The following is a 21,783-nucleotide window of genomic DNA, read 5'->3' as shown; positions in this document are numbered from 1 at the left end:
AATTCTTAAGAATTTGCATCATGCATCAAGACCCACAGGAAAATTGAAGACTGGAGACATTTTTTTCATCTCCTCTAACTTTGCTGCTCCTTCTTTAAACTAGTTGTGTAGGCTACCAGTAGAGGCCAGATTGCTCACCCCTGGCAAATTCCATCTGTTTTGGACACCGGTCTTAGGGTGGGGATAACCATCTTGTTAAAAGTAGCTTTTGAATGGCTGAATTACAGCTAACTTTGAAACTTTATTTGTAGGCGTTGCTCAGAAAAGGGAGCTAACAACTTTGTTTCTCATCAGCTGTTCACAATGATCTAGATTATAGGCCACTGTTTGCTACCTTTTTTAAGGTAAAAAGACTGATTAAAAGCCAAATACTTTCTTTTTCCACCCTCTCAGTTGATCATTTTTTTTAACGTACACATACATCTTTGACTTGGCTAATGGAGAATAAGATGATGATCAGCACTTTCTTGAATAAAGAAACATAGTTTACTGCAGCTGTCAAAAATCAGGAGATTGTTACTTACAGTGTGATAAAGAATCACAGTCAAAGATAAATAGTTCTGGAAAATTGCTAACGCCCCTTCATTTTTCTGTTTGGCTGCCTCAGAATTTCAGCCATTGACTCTAGGATAAGAACAAGCATCTGACAGCCCATGGATTTAAATTTAAAACGTGTTATGCTACTTTATTGTTTATCTTCTAGTTCCTCTTTAAAACTCTGTTTTCTATAGTACCTACAAAAATCTTGACAACAGTCATATCACAAGAATGTTAAGAGCTTTGACTTTGTATAGGAGGACAAATAAGGTATGGGACTTGTCTCCTCTTTGGTTTCCTCAGAGCGCCAAAAGGACAGAGTGAGTTTCTCACCCCTTCATCTATACATTCATCCATCTTCAGTTCAAAAAAAATGCCCAAATCTGTTGAGAAACAATGTCTTTTCAGCTTGGACTTGCTTGCCTTTGCGCATTGCACCAGAGAGGTGATGAAATCTTCATCCTTGGAGATACCGAGACTTTAGACAGAGCCCTGGGAAACCTCATCAAAGTTGGCTCTGCTTTGAGCAAGGGTTGGACTAGATGACCTTTGGAGGTCTCTCCCAATTTAAATTACTCTGCTACAGTCAGGGAAATAAAAAAAAGTATTTTTATTTCTGTGAAAGTAAGGCTGATACTTCTGATTTTCTCTGCTAAGAAAACAAAAGTAAACAGTCAACACCAGACAGCATTAAAAAAGGAATCCACCATCACTGGAATGAGTCATAAAGGCAAGTAACAATACATAAATGAATAACAATATAATTACAGATTATAATCTGATATATATATATATGCATTTAAAAATGTGCAAACAAATCTGTGAACAATGACATTGCATGTGGATGTAATTTGTCTACCTCTGAGTTTTTTGGCATATGAGAAGCTCTGTTTTTTATAGTATTAAATGCAAGTCCCTATTATCATTTTGTTTGTGGCAAAAGTCTATAAATCAAACTTTTCCAAGTGTGACACTGCACTTACATACATGGAAAATGATAAAATGTGGTGTTACTTGTAAGAAGGTAATTGTGGTTTTCTTTCAAGACCAGTAGAACAACACAGCTATTACCAAATATGAATACAGTTTTTTACTGCTTTGTTTTCTCTCCTTCTGACCCTATTTAAGTATAATTTCAATTGTGATGATCAGTATATTAGATATACAGCATTTAAGTTGAAAAATGCTTCTTCTAATAAAGGATGTGTTCATTCTGGGATTTCTGGTAGTGGTTGGGTTTTTTTCTTTTTTCTTTTTTTTTTTAACTGTTTGTCATTGATAGTATCAAATCTCTTCCATCATACTTCAGAAAATGCCAAACAGTTTAAAGGATTTAAAAGATTCTGTTGTGGGTTTTGTTTGTTTTCTCCTTACAGGCCTGGCAGCTGCGATTCAGTCATCTTGTGGGCTACGGTGCCAAATATTACTCCTACCTCATGTCTAGGGCTGTTGCCTCCATGGTGTGGAAACAGTGTTTTGCTCAGGACCCGTTTGATAGGTAAAACCAGAGAAAATATTAAGTAGAATGAAGTGTCACGCTACTTGCTTCTGGAAGGCATGAAACAAATGGGACCATGTGGGTTGACGGGCTTTTTTAATGACAATTAGTTTTCAGCCTTTTTCTTGATTTTAAGAGGATTACAAAACAGGAAATGACCACAGGTATAAAGAGTACTTTGGGACATGTTCATTGGTGCAAAAAAATTCTTGTTTGATGTTCTAAAATACAGGTGTGCTGGTTGGGAGGCACTGAAATCCATATTTAGATGTAATTAGAGAGCTTGATTTTCATAGGTGCCTAATTACTTGTAATTTTCTATTGAAATCAAAGCAACTGCGGGTATTAAACAAGCTTCGTGTCACCAACTTCAAAGCACAAAGTATAGCTATCCTACTCATTTTGCTTTGTGAAAGTAAAAAGTAAATTGTGAGATCACAAATTCTATGTGTTCTTAGACCTTAGGTGAATGTTCAGAGCATTGTAAGAGAGCAACTTTTCCCCTCGGAGCAATGAAGGCTGAAATGTTGTTCACAAATTAACTTCTATAAACACCAACGCATATTCACATGTATAAAATTTGTCTAGTTCAGTTACTTATAGTATAATTTTGAATGTAATTTGAAATTGAGGAGTCAACATGGAATCAAGGCAGTCATTGTTTCAGGGTGGAAAATTTCGTTTGATCTCTGTCTCTGAGTTCTGTAGAGATCCTAGAAGCAAATCTAACTGAAAGCTGAACAGGTTGTGTTTGCAGGTGACTCTAACATCTGTCTTTCTCCAGGGCAATGGGTGAGCGTTATCGTAGAGAGATGCTGGCACACGGCGGTGGAAAAGAGCCCATACTTATGGTTCAAGGTAGAAAAGAATTAGAACTGTTTTATTCCCTTGCTCAATAATTTAACTGCATTTCCCAATTTGGTCTTTTTAGTTTAATTATGATTTTCATTCGATTTATGAAAGAAAACTTGTTCATTTTTTTAGTTAAATGGACTGGTCGTCAACTTTGTGTCATGGTCACTAGAACTCCTTGTGATACACAGAATAAAAACACACACAGATAGTTGGGGTAAAGTGTTGGAAGGGTTTGTATTACAAGGCTGTCTAAAGAATTCACAGTAAGAGTATCACATACTTGAAGGAAGATAGATGACACCATTTTTGGATACAAAAAATGAGTAACTCTTACATACATGGAATTCATAATAGATCTGGTTATTTTGTTTACAAGAATTTGAACTTGTTTTGGCCATGTCATTTTAGCATTATCAAAATAGCTTTGGTTGTATCAGTACTTTTGAGTATACATTCTCATGAAATGGAAGTCTGAAGACTGTAATAAAGAAACATGGTTCATTATTCCTGTCAATACCATATTTGCCTTTTGAATCTGGAAAATAACTTCTAAAAATCATTCATAGCAATAGCAAAAATACTATACTTAATACATATTAAAAAATAAAATGTCAGGAGAATGAAACCAGTTGACTGCTAACTTTATCTCAAATCTATCAATGAGATCAGGATAAAGACTTTCCTCTGTGATGCTGCAGTATTCAAACCAAAAACTTTTGCATTAGTGTCGCTGCTCCTGTTATGAGCACTTTGTAAGTATTTCATCTAATGGGGCATCTTTCAACTTGCTCTGAAATTCTTAATATTTAAGATTAATATTAATTCATTGGCCTCTGTTCACTCCAGTTTGGTAGACTGGAAGTTGTGGGTTTTTTCCCTACAGATAAGGAAGACAGTGGTAATGTGTCTGTATTTCATCATGAGACTGGCACAGTTTCATAACAAGAACATTTCAGTTCTTTGACCCATCTGTTTATATTTGAGGCCATAATCTCTGCTCTCCTTAGACTCATAATGTATTGAGCAACTATATATTCTCTAGATTAGTCTATTTATATTTCTGATCTGCAGGGTTACTTTTCATTCAGCATGACTTTGCAAAGTTGCCTTTCTTTACTGTTCTTGAAGAGTCTGTGTTTGCAACCTCAAAAAACTGTAGCCCAAAACTGGGGATTAAGTAGTTGCAAGACAGGAATGTACATCTTTACAAGCAAATCCAATTATTATATTGTAAGTCATACGGTAGAGAAAGAAGGAACGTTTTTAAACACCAGTTATGCTTATCATCTCTTCTATTTCTGGGATGTATTTCTAATTTTACTGAGCATGGAATCTTCCTGGAATGTCCTAGAGGCTATGCTGAAGTTGCTGGCAGTGTGCTCCCTTGAATCAAATATTTGAATGAAGTTTGCAAAATTCATCTGTGGATGGACTTATATAAAATCTGTGGAAGTACAACTGGCACTCCCCCTTGCATATGAGAGAACACAGTGGAACATGGTACAATCAGTTTGGGGTTGAAAGTATGTGTCAGTTATTTTGGATAAAACTTGCTACTGAAATTAGACTGAAAAAGTGGCATCATAGTCCAGGAAATTCCAAGTTTTTTTAAGTTTAAAGGAAATCCAAATATGATGAATTCTGGCAAGGTACAGTGAAAGCACACAAACAAGTTTAACTCTTGTAATGCAGTAATTAGATGTTTTAGGCATTTCAATATTCATAGTCCTCATGCTTATAGTCCTCAGTTCATTTAGTGCAGATAGTTCATCAGTGACTTGTCAGGACCAGTGGTGAATGATGAAGAGGCAATACCTGTGCAGCCTGGGGTTTGAAGAAGAGAGCAAGCTATGTTTGAGGAATAGTTGTGCATACTGCAGGGCAGTGAACTTGACATTAATGGTGGAATAATGGGATCTTTTATGATGTGACCAAAAAAACGTATGCATAAAACATACACAGTTTGATTTTTAATTTTTTTCTTTAAATCAGTAAATCCATAAACCACTAATCAGAACTGTGTGTCACTTTAAGGTCAGTAACTGTAGTGCACCTGCTGGTGTGTTTCTTCATGCGTAATAGGAGAACCAGACAGGAGTAACTCCTTTGTGTCACCATCAGCTTGAGTGATACTGGTGATAAGAGCACAGACTGATTTACAAAAAATGGCAGAAGTTTTCAAGATGTTTTCACAGAATTACAGAATCATAGAATAGTTGTGGTTGGAAGGGACCTCTGGAGGTCATCTGGTCCAACACCGAGCTCAAGCAGGGACATCTAGAGCTGCTTGCCCAGGACCATGTCCAGATGGCTTTTAAGCACCTCCAACGATGAAGACTCCACCACCTCCCTGGGCAACCTGGGCCAGTGCTTGGTCACCCTCACAGGGAAAAAGTGTTCCCTGATGTTCAGAGGGAACCTCCTGTGTTTCAGTGTGTGCCTGTTGCCTCTGGTCCTGTCACTGGGCACTGCTGAGGAGAGCCTGGCTCTGTCGTCTTTGCACCCTCCCTTCAGGTATTTATACTCATTAATAAGCTCCTCCTGAGCCTTCTCTTCTCTAGGCTGAACAGTCCTAGCTCTCTCAGCCTTTCATCGTAGGAGAGATGCTCCAGTCCCTTCATCATCTTAGTGGGCCTTTGTTGGACTTTCTCCAGTGTGTCCATGTCTCTCTTGTACTGAGGAGCCCAGTGCTAGACCCAGCACTCCAGGTGTGTCTCACCAGTGCTGAGTAGAGGGGAAGGATCACCTCCCTCCACCTGCTGGCAATGCTTTGCCTCACGCAGCCCAGGATGCCATTCACCTTCTTTGCGGCAAGGGCCCATTGCTGGCTCATGTTCAACTTGGTGTCCACCAGGACCCCCAGGTCCTTTTCTGACAAGCTGCTTTCTTGCTGGGTGGCCCCCAGCATATACTGGTGCCTGGGGTTGTTCCTCCCCAGGTGCAGGACTTTGTACTTCTCTTTGTTGAAATCTGCCCCATCATCCAGGTCATTAATGAAGATGTTAAACAGGACTGGACCCAGTATTGACCCCTGGGGTACACCACTAGTTACTGGCCTCCAGCTAAACTTTGTGGCACTGATCGACTCCCTCTGGGCCTGGCCATTCAGCCATTTTTTAATCCACCTCTCTGTCTGCTCATCCGGCCTGTACATCAACCGCTTCTCTGCGAAGATCTTAGGGGAGACAGTGTCAAAAACCTTGCTGAAGTCCAGGTAGACAATATCCACAGCTCTCCCCTCATCTACCAGGCCAGTTGTTTCATCATATAAGGTTATCAAGGTGATTAAGCATGACTTCCCCTTGGTGAATCCATGATGACTATTCCTGATGATTTTTTTTGTTGTTATTCGTGAGCCTGGAAATGGTTTCCAGGATTGGCTGCTCTACCACCTTCCTAGGGATTGAGTTGAGACTGACCAACCTGTAGTTCCCTGGGTCCTCCTTGCTGTTCTTAAAGATAAGAGTGACCTTTGCTTTTTTCAAGTCTTCTGGCACTTCTCCTAGTGGCCATGATTGATCAAAGATTACTGAGAGTGGCCTTGCAATGCCATCTGCCAGCTCCCTCAGCACTTGTGGGTGCATCCCATCAGGGCCTGTGGGCTTATGTTTGTCCAGTTTGCTTAAGTATTCCCTGTTCTGATCCTCTTCCATCAAGGGTACATCTTCCTTGCTTCAGATTATCTCCCTGGCCACTTTTGTATTCTGAATTTCACTTTTATACTCTGTATTTCTTTAATATTACTTTAAGCAGAAATCTTAAAAGATATTCAAGATCATAAAAATAACCAGAATTCATCAGCAGATTCCTTGCCTGTGCATATTGTGATGTTCATTTGTAGACAGTGCAAAACTTAAACAAGCATGCTTGAATGACTCCCTGAAAAATAAAATTGAGGTGACTCAGATCTTTTGACAAGTTAATAATTTGATTGCTTGTTTGGGATTATTTGAGGTTAAATCATAGAACACACATGAGGAAAAGCTTATTATATGTTTACACTTAATTGCTCTGTATTTGTTATAAAAATTGAGAATTTAAGGAGAAAAGTAAGAACAGTTACTTGTTCTTTAATTTGTTTAAGTTCAACCAGCTTCTGACTCCTTTTGCTGCATTGTTTCCTTTTCATTACTGATGTTCAAGAATACTTGATTTCCACCTTTTGTTGGTTTTCATCAGTTGCAAAACTGCGCTCCCATAGCAGATGACCAGATTCCTGATTAAAAACAGATTCCATCAAACTTAAAAGCTTGTTGATTTTACTCTTCTTCAGGGAAACAGTCCAGATTCTGTGCTTAGTAGTGCCATATTTCAAAAACCTTAAGTTACATAGGCTGTTATTTCAGGCATTTTTTCTTTTTATATAAAGAAATGCGCTTGTACAAGTCTGACTTTTGGGTGCACATATGTAGCCTCACCCTTGAAATGCTTCCGTATCTCATTGTGAAGTTAGCCATATTCATTGACTGTTTGATAACAGATAACTTCACAAGCGCATTTCATTTATACAGTTTCTTTGTTACGATTTTCTTCTCAGAAGCTATCTATTGTCTTTCTTTTGTGTTTAGATATGACCCTAGCTTTTCATCTTTCTCCCACATGATTCCGTAGATATACTGATTAGGGAAGATAAAGGATCTGACCTGCCATCCGGTGGAGTTACTGACAAGATTCCTGTTTGGACTAGTCTTTAATTAGAAAACGCAATATACTTTTTGGTTGTTTGGATTTTATTCTCTTGGCATTTGTTTCCATTTTAAAAAAAAAACAAAACAAACCACCACAAAGGCTTTATGAAACCTTTTTTAACATTTTTCTGAAGTGACCCCTTTTATCCTATCCCTTCAATAATCTACAAGATACAGAAATAGTCACACATATGAATAGCGGGAGCACTTAAAAAATGAGTGAACAATGCTTTGTCCAAGAGGCTTGCTTTTTTTTTTTTCCTTAGAGAGGAAATACAGTTTGAGAAGAACTCGATTCCTCTGTCATTTTGGGTTGGCCACACGGCTCTTGCAGACCCTTTCCTTCCCAGGACTACATGGCATTAGGGATTCCAAATTCCTTTAAAGATACGTAATGCAGGTGTCCCTTCCAGGTCCAGTTGTGTGCTGGTTGCAGGTCTGAACAAGATTCAGGTGTGCACCATCCCTCCCTCTCTCCCTTGGCACTCCCTGACTGGAAAGAAACCCAGGTGCATAGGCAGAAAGTGAATTGCAGTGTGAAAAGTACTGGGTTCGATGATCTGGGAACCAAGAGCATGGAACATACCCTGGAGTGCGCTTCTCTTGTAGTTTTGATGCAGTCACGTTACCCTTTGGGTCTCTGAAGAAGTCCTTGTGCAAAATACATGCGAAGTTGTGTTCTTGATTTGTTAATGCTGTATTATATTGCAGACAATCATACTCGGCTGTGTGAATACATGGTAATCAAACCAACTAAATGTGTAAATAAACACGTGTTTGCTCCAATGCAGTTTGAAAATTTGTTTTTCCGTTCCTCAAATTGTACTTCCTGGAATAATGATGATTTGAAGAGGCTGTAAAAATCTTCAGATAATGATTGTATGTCTCTTTGAAAATATAAGAGATATGCATAAATCCTAAAAGGTGATATGAATGGCAACATATGTTAACTCAAACTACATGGACCCAAAATAATTAGTGTTCCAAAGGGGCAGAGGCCAAATTTTGCCACAGGCTTTATTCTTCTCCCAATTTTCAGTGATTGTAGGTTATAGCTAACCATCTCTCAAAAGGGTGTGGTTAACCACAGTGCTGTAATGTGAAAGAAAACTTCAAAGCAGAGAAGATAAGCTATGTAGTTGCCTTAGGCTTGGGAGAGACTGAGCTGAAATAGGAGTTGGGCTGAACGTATAAAATACACTCCTAGATTTTAAAACTGCAACCATCAGACCTTGTGGACATCTTACTAAATCATTTAGACTGAAGTGCTGAGTACTTACAATATATCAAAGCCAGTCTTGCTTTGATATATTTTAATGGAGTTTAAAGGGAGACATGACCATTCTTAACACATCTGTGTAGAGTAAGAGGTTAAAACATGGAACTACCATGAGTGTCTGTTTCTTTTGGAGTTGTCTACTCTAAAATCTGTAGTTACTTATTTCATAAGAGCATGATCATTTTACTACAGTAGGAGTTCTTCAACAATGACCTCAGTTACTCTTCATCCTTCTGTTGCAAAAGCAAATTCTGCTAGCGTCTGCTTTTGATGTCGGTGATGGGAAAATAGCAATGCAGTAGACCACTAATGCAAGAAATCTGAAATCTGTTTGTATTATCAAAAGTTGGAACTACTGGGTAGGAGGTCATTTGACATCACTATTACCAGAATGATTTTGAATTCTCCTAAGTATTTAAAACAAACCATGTGGAGTCTAAATGAATGCAATTTGTAACATACTTTGAGTGAGATTTGGTAATACTGTATTCAGCTGCACTAAAATACATCCAAGTATACTGCAGTTAATTATGTTTCTTTTATTCATTTTGTAATATCCAGGGTTGGAATGTTTTTGGTATGATTTGCCATTTTTATGTAAGAGGGAAATTAAATTTACTTGAAGGTAATCCCAGCATCAATCTCTTCTTTCCCCGTAATCATTACACTGTTAGCTTTTCTTCTTTTGCAACATACTGGTAATCATAGTTTTAAGAATTGTCCACAGCAGAATAAATTTTAGTGTGTCAAAAGAATTGGCTAAACATCATCCAGGCTGGCTGTTTTTCATAAAGTCAGTATTGGAAGGGGTTTTTTGTATTTGGGAGCTTGGGGAGTGGTGATTATGTCTATTATGGCCATCTTTATATACTGTCTAAGCAGCATTACAGTCATACCTCCATATTGATATCTGATAGAAAAGGGCACATTGGCTATAGAAAAATGGTTCTTTTATAGAGCCATGTCTTAAAAATTGGAAGGAAGGAATAGTTTCACCAACTTGAGATTTTTATACCTGAGCTAGTCATCCAGGTTTCCTTTCAGGGATACAGGGAAAAGTAGGCACTTCATAGGCACAACTCATCTTATCATAAAGTAGACCTCTGAAAAAGGTCAGATGAGTGGCACCCATGAAGGTTTTCCTACTGTTCAGTCTCTAGAAATAGAGCCAGTTACTTCAGATGTAAATGAGGCAAAATGAGGCCAAAAAAAAGGCAAAACGAATTGCACTGTTGGGACTGGACTGTTCCAGCTGAGTTTAAGACGAAGCTCCAGTAGCCATGCATGACAGTACATGTTCCAGTAGGCTGCCATCCATGTCATCTTCTTAAGGCATTCTCTCCACTTCTGAGAAAACTGAGGGAAAATATGAGTTTAAACTGGAATTTTTCCAAGGCTGTTAGGGAGGAAATATGCATCTCCCCCAGCCAGCCCACTCAAGAACCTGAGAGAGGGAGACTGCAAGAGGCCGCGGCTCTCTGGGGAGGTTAGATTAGTAGCTGGTATCTGGACACATCTGTTTCTCAGCCCAGCATATAGCAAGTCATTTTTCATGGCGAACTAGAAGTAATTCCACAGCAATTTTACTAACATTAGAGTAGATGACAAGTTTACCAAGTATTTGGAAATATTAATTCTTTTCTCTTTCATTTTGAAAATAGCTTGATGCAAACTTCATTTAACAGCATTTCAGTCAAACTATATACAGTACGAGATTTGTTTTTCTTTTAGTGCTCAGTATTAATCTACTGGGTCATGGTAGTTTGTGTTGACACTTGCAACGTGTTTAAATCAGATTGAGATGGGATTCTGTGAGGTCTTAGCAAGAAAATTCTTTTTAGTTGCTTACACAAAATTACCTTGAGCCGGTCCATTTCCTGGTGGGTTTTGAATCATTGTGTTATAGTAAAAGATTCCAGTCTTTTAGCAGCGTGCAATTATAAATTCCACTGAAAGCAAATATTGTTGAGGATGTGAAAGAATATAAAATTATGTTCAGTAGGTACACTGATCAGAAAGGGTAGAACAAGGTTGTATTTACATTGGCAGTTGTCAGAAAGAACAGATCACTTCAAAGAGGTATGAAGATTAAATTTTACATTATTTGGCAGCTGTACTGTTTTTTTTTTCTGGTACAAGTAATGCAGTAAATTTCCATATATAATCTTGAAAACGTTAACAACAGTGAAAAGACCAACATCAATGTAATGTTAAGTACAAAGAAATATCTGAAAATAATTTACAGGATATATTCTCATGCTTTCTAAAAACTGGGATTTTGGGGAGGAAGGTGTGAGATTTTTAGCTGCTCTTTTAATAGGATTACCTGACAAAGTACTTGAGCATGATTCTTCATTATGGTAATTTCCCTGTCTGTTATTCTGTTGCCATATGCTGCAGCTAACAGATGCACTAATTAAAATTCTTAATAAAAGGTAAGTCCTGGTACTGTAAAAAAGCAAAACTAAAACTGCAGTGCATTGAAAATGCTTTTGTTTGGGTATGTTTCATGCCTTGTGAAAAATTTCAGAGATATTTGTACTTTAAATACTAAATTAAATGCTTTTAAGGTGTATAACACTTTGAGAAAATACATCGTTTTTTCTGGCTCTGTCAGACCTGGGACTTAGCGGATAAGGATTTAGATACCTGCTCAATCACTGATTTATTCCAGTCATTTGGAGAGGAGTGAGTCTATGGTTACATTGCTTTAAAATGGATATAATTCCCTGCTTAAGCAAGATTGTAATGATAAAAATCAGTTAACAATCTTGAAACCTGTCAATTCTGTGATAACATGTAACAGGTAGCTTGAAGAAATTAAATAATCCCCATACACTATAATTGCATTTATTTCCTGACAAAGAAACATGATAGTCGTTTCTGTCATATTGTGACATTAAATGTTAGTTAGCAATAAGCATTATTATTGACAAAGCTTGCAAGGTCGTAGTATTCTTGCTAAGAGTCTGTTGTCTTGGTTTTGTAGGTATGCTTCAGAAATCGCCTTCAGTTGAAGATTTTGTGGATGCCCTTGTTTCAGACTTAGACCAGGACTTTGAAACATTTATCATGGACTCATAAAAATGTTCAACAGAACTGAATTCTTTTATGGAAGAGTGACTACGTCTTCATAATTGTGGATAAAATATTGTTGTGACTGGTTTTGCTTCTTGGTGAACACTTGTAAAAGTTTGAATATTCATGTTGATGGAACAGTAATAAATAATTTCATTGGATCACCTGGTTTCATTTATGAAGATGATGGCTTTCTGTTGCATAGGAGCTTAAGCATGGAATTGGAGAGAACAAATCCTCTAGCATGTACTGTTAAAAAATATGATCTTGTTGGAACAGCTGATTAAATGGGAATTGAACTCATCTTCAGGGTGAGTGGAGTGGTATGAATTGTCTTTTGGTACGCGCATTGGATTCAGTGTTAGGACATACTTGTTGAGTGTCATGACCCAGAACTGCTTGCATGGGTCTTCCTCAATGCTCGTGGATATTCTTTAAACTTGTTTAACCCTATTCCTTGCAGGAGTTCTGCATTGGGGAAAAGGAAATTGTGTTTGCTACGGAGGGGAAATGGAAAGAAAGATGAAGTGGAAAACTAGGAACTGTATTTGAGATAGAGAACAAAAAGATGGGAGAAGAAAAACTGTAGTCATACAAGTACATGATGGAAAATGTCAGGGTGTGGAGGAAAGAGAGATCTTGCAACACAAAAAAAGAGAGACAGAGTAAAACGGGTATCCCACAAATGTTTCATAGTGGAGGATAACATGGAAGGTAGCCGTGCTTTTGTAGCTGTCATGATCCAATGGGTATACGTGTGGCCATGTTTATAGGTAAAAATAGTATCTTTTGTTATACGAAGCCATTGCGTAGGTCTTCTTCAGGTTTGGAACAGAATAGCAAACTTTAAAGCTAAATACAGAAGAGGGACCATTCATTGTATCAGGTGCAGAAAATGGTTGGGAGGAGGAATGGAATTTACAAAGTGCCATAAAACTGGTCTTGCTATTGAATTAGTATTTTTTTAAATATCCAACAGAGTTACCACAAAAACTAAACAAGTGTAAATTTAGGTGTGAGTAGAAACACATTCTGAAGATGGGAAGTTCTCAAAAGGATACAATAGCTCATGAACCTAAATTTAACACCACCTCTTGGAGTATTTAATGGAAGTATGTTTTAAAGGGAATTCAAGGGTGCTGCTAAGTGAGCCTTGTGTTGTTTGTTGCCTGGTTTTTGAACTGGAGCAAACTACCAATAATGTTTATCTGGAGTTGGCACATGTTGAAAGACTCATTGTGACAAAAAGAACTTAGCAAAAGGAAATCCTAGTGCTGACACGGCCCTGGGAGCACTACGGTAAAGAAAATAAAGCATCATAATTGGCGGAATAAACAGGGCATTTAAAATTAAGAGATCACCCCTAGATTTTAATTTGAAAGAAATTCAAGTGTTGTTGGTTCTAGAGTGTAGATACTTTATCAAAATATATGTAGCCATCATGCTGGTTTATGCCCATGGCTGCTATTACTTCCTTAATTCACTGTCTAATTTGATCCTTCTGTAAACAACAGTCTTTTCAAGTTTTTATCAGAGTGGCGTCAAACAACATCTTCCTCATACTGAAATCAGATATAGACAAAGAAAGGAAGAAAATCTTGTCTTTTGCCAGAGCACAGTGGACTGTAGCTTATTGTCACAGATCCGTAGCTTATTGTCACAAATCCATAGCTTTTGGGACATTTGACATAGATGGGAGCTGGTAGAAAAATAAATACAGCTCAGAACGACAGCTTCAGGGGTTTTGTGAAAAAACTCTGTTGACTCCACTAATTTTTGTTTTATAAAATAACCTTTGAGGATTGAACAGTAGACATGATTTAAACCTCTTGAGAACATATTGTATCACCACTACGATGCTTACTACAGAAAGGGAAATATTATTCTAAATTATTTTTTTTTTCCTCTTTTTTGGTAGTTTCTAAAAATGCTTCCAGCTGTTCAAATGTCTGATGCTTTTCCCTTTCTTTTTTTCTCTTTGAAAGACTTTTATTTTCCAGCAAATATGTGTACTTCCAGTAATGTGAGACCTCTCTTGCGACCAGCAGTGTAACTATTCATAAATGTAAAAATCACTGTAATCCTTTTCCAGCATTCCATATTTTCCCACTGGGGCTGATGAACCAGCTATCCAAAAGTTGGTTTTATAATACTGTAACTTAGCCTCATGCTTTTAATCTGAAATTGTACTGTGTTTTGGATTTTAGCTGCTATAGAAAATAAGTAGTGAATGTCTTCAGAAGAAATTATACCCTTATGCAATCCTGAAATAATAACACATAATTAAGACACATCAGAAAAACACACGTGGATTACATTTGATAGTCTGAGGTGTCAACTCTGCTTTTTTTTTTTTTTTTTTAATTTTTCATGTGATTATTTTTCTGATTCACTTAAGATAGACTGAAATATTGCTTAATAATTGCTTTCTGGTGACATAAATGCAGCTGGTACTGCCTGGAGTTCTCTAAACACCTTACCAACAAAGGTAACTGGAGCAGAGGGCAGCAGTTAATTGAAGAAGGCAGGGAAGAGAAGGGAAATAAGGCAAGGAAGAACTGAATATAGATTAGAAACCAGGCATGAAAAAGTGTTGATACAGAAGCAAAATGACCTCTGAGTTAAAAACTTGGGGAGAGTAAAAGAGGGTTTTCTTTCCAAAGCAGTAAGTCTAGATGGAAATTACAGCACTGTCAGTAACAGAAAAGACAGAGGTGTTCAAAAATATTTCTGCTTTGTCTTCAGTGGAAAGCCAGATGGAAGAATTCATATCATATGTTGATAAAATACTTTTCTTTCTACAGATGTTAAATAGCAGCTTGTACAGTGGATCAGACTTAAATCAGTGTGCAAAAATTAAAAATGAATATATATCCAGGTAATGGAGCTTAGTTTCACAGATGATGCTAAGATGGAAATGAAGAGAATAGATCATTGTAACACAGGAATATTGATGACTCAGAAAATACGCATTTCAGTTTATCAAAAAATTAAAATATCTTAATTGTGATGCGGAAGCAGAAATTTGAAAGGTTGAACACTGGTCTGAAAACAAGTGTTTAACAAGAGCTGGTAGCTGAAAGTTGAAATTAGACAAATTTGCCCCTAATTTTTAGTTTATTTTTTTGACAGCAAGGACAACTGAGCATTGGAATACGCGTGAAGGACGGTGCTGGGGTTGACCGATCAGCGCTAGAAGTGTACAACCAAACTGGACTATTTTCTCAAAAATATGCCCTAGTACAGATTAATTCAGAGAAGCCCTGTACCCTTAGTTACGCTAGGGGACAGCCATCTTTTTGGATTTTACGAGCTATGAATGAAGAGAGTGTCTTCGGAAGGAAGTTTTGCCGTGAGGGTAGCGAGTCCACGCTCACTGGGTAACTGTCCTGCTGACGGCTTCACGGCTGGGGAGGAATTCCTGAGCGGAGCGCTGGGAAAGCGCTGTGAGCCAAAGCACCCCTTCTGCTTGCTGTTCAGTGGGAGGCACTGCGCATCTGCTTTTTCAGATTGTTTCTGGGCAAAGTAGTGGAAATTTTCTGTTCCCAGAGACAGGGATTGATTTATGTGCTGTTGGGAACGAGTTCAAGTGAGTGCTTTACCCTGGCAGGTTTGCAGTATACCAAAAGGCAAGTATTGCTTTAAAATTAGAAGACTTAAAGAACTTGAGAATTGAAAATGCACGATTGCAGAAAGCAAGCACGCGGATTTCCTTGGGAGAAGGACCGTGGGAGAACAGCTAGTGTGCTCGGGGAGGAGAGGGAAGGAGATAAAAGATAAGGAAGTATAAATCAGCACCAGCAGGACTGCCTGTCGGCCCTTCTGATCTTCCCCGGGCTGAGATTTGTTTACCTTTTAAGTCCGCTGCGGCTGCTCTTCAAGAGATGGCTCTAAACGGAGCGCCGCGGCATGCCGGAGCTGCGCAGTTGTAGGAAATCGTTACGGCCTGTTGTTCGGAGGAAGTATCCAAAAAATCTGTTACAGACAAAATACTTAAACCAGAAGCAAAGTGCCGATAAAGATCTGACAGCACGGCTAGTTGGTGTTCTGCTGGTGTGTAGATTTAAAAACACAAAGGAAAGGGAGTGGGATGCCTCTTGCCAAGCAGTTGCCTATGAGCCTGTAGCCTCTAAGGCAACTTGCGGATGGCTAAAGCTTGCCGTTCCGGCTGCCTTCACGCTTGAGAAGAAGAAACAGGCTCCTTCAATATGGGATATATCATACCTGTCTTAGGATGGGATAAACCAGCTCTTGCATATGCCTTTTGTTGCTCCAGTAACTATAGAGAGCACACAGGTGGCTGGAATAGGAGTGTCAGGAATCCTGTTTTAAATTCAGAACACCTCAAAGCACTGAACTTAGTCTTTTGGGCTTTGATGTTACCGTTTTTTAGTTGTCAAATGCCACCATTGTTTGCTTTTACTGCCTGTCATATGTGGCTGAGTTTATACATTCATGACAGTATCATATAGTACAATATTAAAATAGCTGAAGAAGCTTTTAATTAATGTTCAGGACATTGAGGCTTTTTTGAAGTGGCTTTTGGCAGTTGTCCTCCAACTCCTTACAGCCCCCTCACTTTACTCCTTAGACACCTCCACGTGCCCCCCTTCTCCCTCTGCTCTTACAGCACCAGTGGGACATGACCCAAGGGGCTGGGAGGAGGCGAGGGGTGATCTGGGCTGTGACTCTGTCCTGGTGGTTGTGATCGTAGAATCATAGAGTCATTTCGGTTGGAAAAGACCTTCAAGATCATCGAGTCCAACCATCATCCATGCCCACTAAACCATGGCAGAGGAAAAGCAAAATGGTGGCCTGGCAGGTTCTTCCCACTCCTGCCCACAGCTGGTACTGGCACGTGCCCGTATAGCCTAAAGTGTATCTCATGCTCGGACAGCATTTCCCACCCACCTTCCCTGCGCTGCGGGAGATGACTGTTGGGAGATCTGGGCCTTGGGGAAATACCCCGAATGTGACCCACTGGGAAGGGGAAGCATTGCCAAGCTGGGGCAAGTTGGGATGGCCAAGCCCCTTTAGGCTGCACGCCACGGGACAGCAGGTCTCAATACACTGCAGGCAGCTGCACCTCATAAATAATAGTAATTTATCAAGTAGGTGTTTGCATATTGGTTTGTCCCTTAAACGCGGTCAGAAGCCTGTGTTTGGCTGATGTTTGCAGCAGCTGTTAACGTAATGATTGGGCAGGCTCATTGAGCTCCTCTAGCATACTCACAACAGGTTAGCAGGGCAGTTGTTAAAGCCTTTTTATTAATGGTACCCTTCAAGAAATAGTCAGAAGGGCTCGATCATAGCCTACTTTCAGCGTTCAAAATACGTATGAAAGAAAAAACGCTTCCAAAGTCAGAGGGGGTTGCTGGTGTCACGTAGCGCACACTCCTACCAACCCCGCTTTTCTTCCTCATGAAGGTGGAATCCAGTTAACTCACTTTGCAGCTCTGTACAGAGCCAAATTCTCATCCAGGATAAATTTCCGTAGCTCAGATGAAGTTATTAGACCTGTGTTATTTATACGCGCTGAGCACTTTTCCCCCAAGGTCATTTGACAGGCATCCCAGCTCCCAGTAGCTGAGCCCCAGCATCTGCTCCGAGCAGCCATGAGCCGTGTGGAGGCAGCTTATTGACGGCCTGGGAGGACGTGAGTATCTTCAGCTTTGAACAGCTGATAATGCTGGAGTCCAGAAGTGATCACGTTTCTTCACATGGATTTTTAGAAATGAAAAAGGCAGCAAAATTGCCTTGAATGTCTTGGCTTACAACGCTTCTCTTGACATACAGATGTGCTCAGTTGCCTACACTTTAGTTCCAAGAAGAATACAGTTGTAACAAAATCATTTTATAAGAGAGCCCTGGGGGGATACAAGTGATATAGCAACTTTTATAACGTACTAAAACTTCTATAAAACTAATTATATGTGTTATCAAAATGATTCATGCTAGCCATAGTAAATCCTATTCATTACAAATGAGAGTTGAAATTATAGTTTGCCGTCTCTTAACATTTGCGCAAATAGCATGCACTGTTGCGATGGGGTTGAAAAAGGAGTTCCCTAAGAACTGGAGATGTAATTGCATGCTGCAAGAAAGGGGCAGTGCTATTGGGATATGTAACCCAACTCAGCTGTCAGAGACCAGGTAAGTTCTTATCGGACGTGATTCCTCACCATCCTGGAAAATTTTCCTCTTATTTTCCTGTAAGTTTAATTTGTTCTCTTGCCCTGACACCTGCCCAACAAATGTGTCCTTCATGCATTGAGAAGTGCCATGAGTCTGTAGGTATTGCTTTTGCTGAAACTGTTCAACATCAAAGGCCTTTTGCAAACCAGTGCCGAATTGCTGGCGGTATTTTCCCTAATTAGGGATTTAGATAACTTGTTTGACTTAATCAAATTAATTATCTTTGATTCAATCTGGTGTTCAAGTGAAATTCCCAAGACAAGGTGGTTTTCTTAGCTTGTTCAGTTTGTAATCTCTGTTCTCCAAGAAAATCTGCTTTTATTTTTTTCTTTCTTTGGTTTCTTATGGTCTCAAACATGTCTGAAAAACTGATGTAGGCTGGCCGAATACAGGGAAATAGTTAATTTGACACTCAGTTTCTTACTTTGTGAGCTATTCCATTTTCCACGCCTTTCCCTTGGTCTGTCAGAAGTATCTGTTTAGCCGGTCTGAAGCCTGTGCCTCGCTGGCTTTACTCCGATTGTTTTTTCCTTCTTCCTGCATCATGTTTGTTTCTCATGCCATCTTGCATCTCCAGCTTTATCTATTTCATTGGGCAAAAAAGACATTTCACAAAATGGTCATTAAAAGCTAAACTCTTTTTGTAACTCGTTCTCTGTGTGTTGGGACCGACCCTTTGTGCCAACTGAAAACACTTCAAATCCCAGTCACCGCACCCTACGTAGCAGGTCACTTCCGAGTAACCCGTTCAGAAGCACAGGACTTGTTGAAATAAACCAGACCCTTGAGCTTTTCTCTTACTTTTTCATTATTTGCCTTGGTTTTTAGGCTGGAGAAGTGAGGCTGTGCACCTTATATCGATGTCAGGACCGGGGAGGATGGCAGTCTGAGCTCACGTTATCCTCGGCCAGTGGCCCCTTTGGTGCTCCAGCTCTGGGCAGAAGATCCATCAGTGCTCTCAGTCGACCAAGGGACACACGCGTGCATGCTTTATTAGCTCCGAAAAAGTGTTTAAGGGCCAAAGTTAGTGTGGGGCTTCTGTGATTTCTTGAGGGGCTTTGTTAAAAGTAAGAGCTCCCCAGATAGATTATTTATCAAGACCTGAAACAATGGTGGCAGTAAGCACATGGAAATGGGAGACATAGAAAGTTGGAGCTGGTTGTTTGGCTGACGTCCCAGAATTTTATTTTATCTCCCCCTAGATTTGGGGGCAAATGATGGGGTGGCTGAAAAGTTTTGTTTTTCTGCATGTTGGAGAAAAGTCCTCGTTATGCCAAATCACGTGAGCCAGCTTCGGGCCCTCCCTTGTAGACTGCTGCTGCTTCTCACCACCCTCCACTGACCTGAAACCTGTATTTTATTAATCTTTTGGGTTAGATTTGAATGTGTTTTCTTTGTTTTCTTTCAGAACCCATTCAGAGAAGACATACCGGGGTTGCAGGAAATCCCCCAGGTAAATTAACCCCATTTATGCTGACTTACCCTACAGAGGAATCCCATCTGGAACCAGGGTGCTGCTCTCCAGCCCTGCCATCCTGTTGGCAAGGCTAACGCTGTCTCTGCAGGCAAGTCATTCTCCCACTTTTATTTGTTTTTTTGCTACCTATGTCATAAATACCGCACCCTCCTGTGCACTGCTATTTGTACAAATACTAACAGGAAGGTAGGCAAGTCTCTGGCAGGGCCGCCGTGCATCTGTCTGTAACCTCTGTCTTCATTTGTACTGCTCTAATGCTGTAAACGCTATTAAAAAATTTAAACAAGCAATGTATAGAATAACAAAGAAATTTTATCTGGTAAGCTGATTTCCAGAAATGCTGGGGATGTTCAGTTCAGAAGTACTGCGGAAAACCAGGAGGCTGGTGTCCTAGGTGTTGTAATGGGACTTCAGAGAGCCCTAGCTTTCCACTTGAAAATGTTTGGATTTTAATAGTGAGGATCTGGTATTGATATTTGATTGTGAGGATATTGCGGATGCTATTATATGACAACTATATGATTTGTATTAAGGTCTGTGCTTGATGGAGTGAGATATAGTCCCATTTTTATTTTACAGTCCCTTCCCTTCCCTTCCCTTCCCACATGTGCATATGGCACTATGTGCATTAAAATTTCACTTCAGTGGATGTATGATTGCATTATCATTGTATGTATGTAGAAGCATTGGCAGCCAAAAACTGTGAGGGTGGGTGAAATTCACTGAAATTATTTCCATGTGGGTAATGCAAAAGGTACTGTAATATCAGTACTTGTGCTTCTGTAAAATATGAGTTTTTCTTAAAATTAAATTTTTAATAACTATTTTTGTAAAAATGATGGATTGGTTAATTCTTTTTTTTTTTTTTCCTGAAATGTATCCTAACGTTTTGTTGGCACTTAACATTTTTTGCAAATTCCCTACTGCAGCCAAAGCCCACCCAAAGCTACAGAAAGGGAAACTCAGCAGCATTACGGTGACCGAGCCGCTCCGTATCTACCTGCTGCAGGGCTAGATGATAGGCTACACCTGCAAATAGCCTGTTTATATGAGCAGAAATTCCCGAGTCCCAGCAGAAAGGCGCGATGGACCAGGGCAAGGTGTGCTGCAAGCCAGCCTTGCCCTGCAGGCTGTGTGGACGTGCAGTGCCTGCGGCTTCTTTGGAGCTCCTGCATCTTGCCTGCTGCATCGCTGTCGTGGTTTAACCCCGGCCGGCAACCAGGCTGCTGCAGCATCTCTCTAGTGCTCGTTCCCGGCCTCGGGAGCTCCCAGCTCACTCAAGCAAGTGCTGCAGAATGGGGATAACTGAGCCGCAGGATTTTGACTCGCTCGAGGGTTCTTGTTCCCATTTTTTATTTTTTATTTTTTATTTTTATTTTTTATCATTTATTTGAGCAGGCACCTGGAGAGGAGTCCCCTCTTACCTTCTGTTAAACACTCAGGAGTGCTTGAGTGACTTGGGAGCCTAAAGAGCTGCTAATGCCCACGTTGCTTCTGCAGGTGGGACTTTGAAAACGCTACCCAAGGTGATGAGCTCAAGTCAAACTATATAACCATTTGCTGCTTGGGTCAGAACCATTGTAGATACAGCTGCCATCACCCTCATTATTTTAGCTGCTCCTGTAGCACCTCCCTGTGACTTGTTGACAGTCCCAAGGGATTCATGAACTCAAAAATTCTCTTGATATTTGCTTGCCCTTCCCACTCTTTGCCCTGCTGTTGTGTACATGTGAGTCTCCTAAATATAGAAAAGAATGCAAAGGATAAGGAGTCGCAGGCACGCTTTGCAGATGCACCCTGGGTGAGCAGCTTGGCTGGCTGCAGTTTGCTGCAAGCATGCTGTGGTTCACATTAGACCATCCCAGAACGGCCTGGGAGTAGGACACGTCCCATCTATTAGACAATGCACACAGCAGATGAGTATGAATGTGTCTAGTAGGAGTATTTCTATAGTGGCAACATACTCAGGCGATGAATTGAGGTGGCCGATCCAAGTTTCTCCTTCCTGAATCCCCAAGAAGGCAGCATTTTGCTGCAGACCTCCGTTGCTTGTCCAAGGGCTGACTGCCAGCACACTGCCGGCGCCTGCCAGTGGGATTGAGAAGATGTGGTTTCAGCTGCGGAGGCAGCCGACAAATTACTGTCCATAGATGAGTCTCTGAGCAATTGAAATGTG

The 21,783-nt window shown here is 39.9% G+C and overlaps 1 protein-coding gene across 1 annotated transcript in view; it reads left to right on the top strand.

Moving 5' to 3' along the window:
• MIPEP (mitochondrial intermediate peptidase) overlaps positions 1 to 12,096 on the top strand; it is a 78,594-nt gene extending 66,498 nt beyond the window's left edge. Inside the window, exons 17-19 of the mRNA XM_052812353.1 lie at positions 1,914 to 2,035; positions 2,820 to 2,893; positions 11,847 to 12,096. Of these exons, the coding sequence (XP_052668313.1) occupies positions 1,914 to 2,035; positions 2,820 to 2,893; positions 11,847 to 11,941 (291 nt within the window). The 3' untranslated portion in view covers positions 11,942 to 12,096. The remainder of the gene's footprint in view (positions 1 to 1,913; positions 2,036 to 2,819; positions 2,894 to 11,846) is intronic.
• The last annotated feature ends 9,687 nt before the right edge of the window (positions 12,097 to 21,783 follow it).

This window comes from Harpia harpyja, chromosome 17 (assembly GCF_026419915.1).
Source record: "Harpia harpyja isolate bHarHar1 chromosome 17, bHarHar1 primary haplotype, whole genome shotgun sequence".
NCBI classification, from domain to species: Eukaryota; Metazoa; Chordata; class Aves; order Accipitriformes; family Accipitridae; genus Harpia; species Harpia harpyja.
Note: the sequence above shows the minus strand (reverse complement) of the source record. Positions and strands in the feature narration are given on the sequence as shown.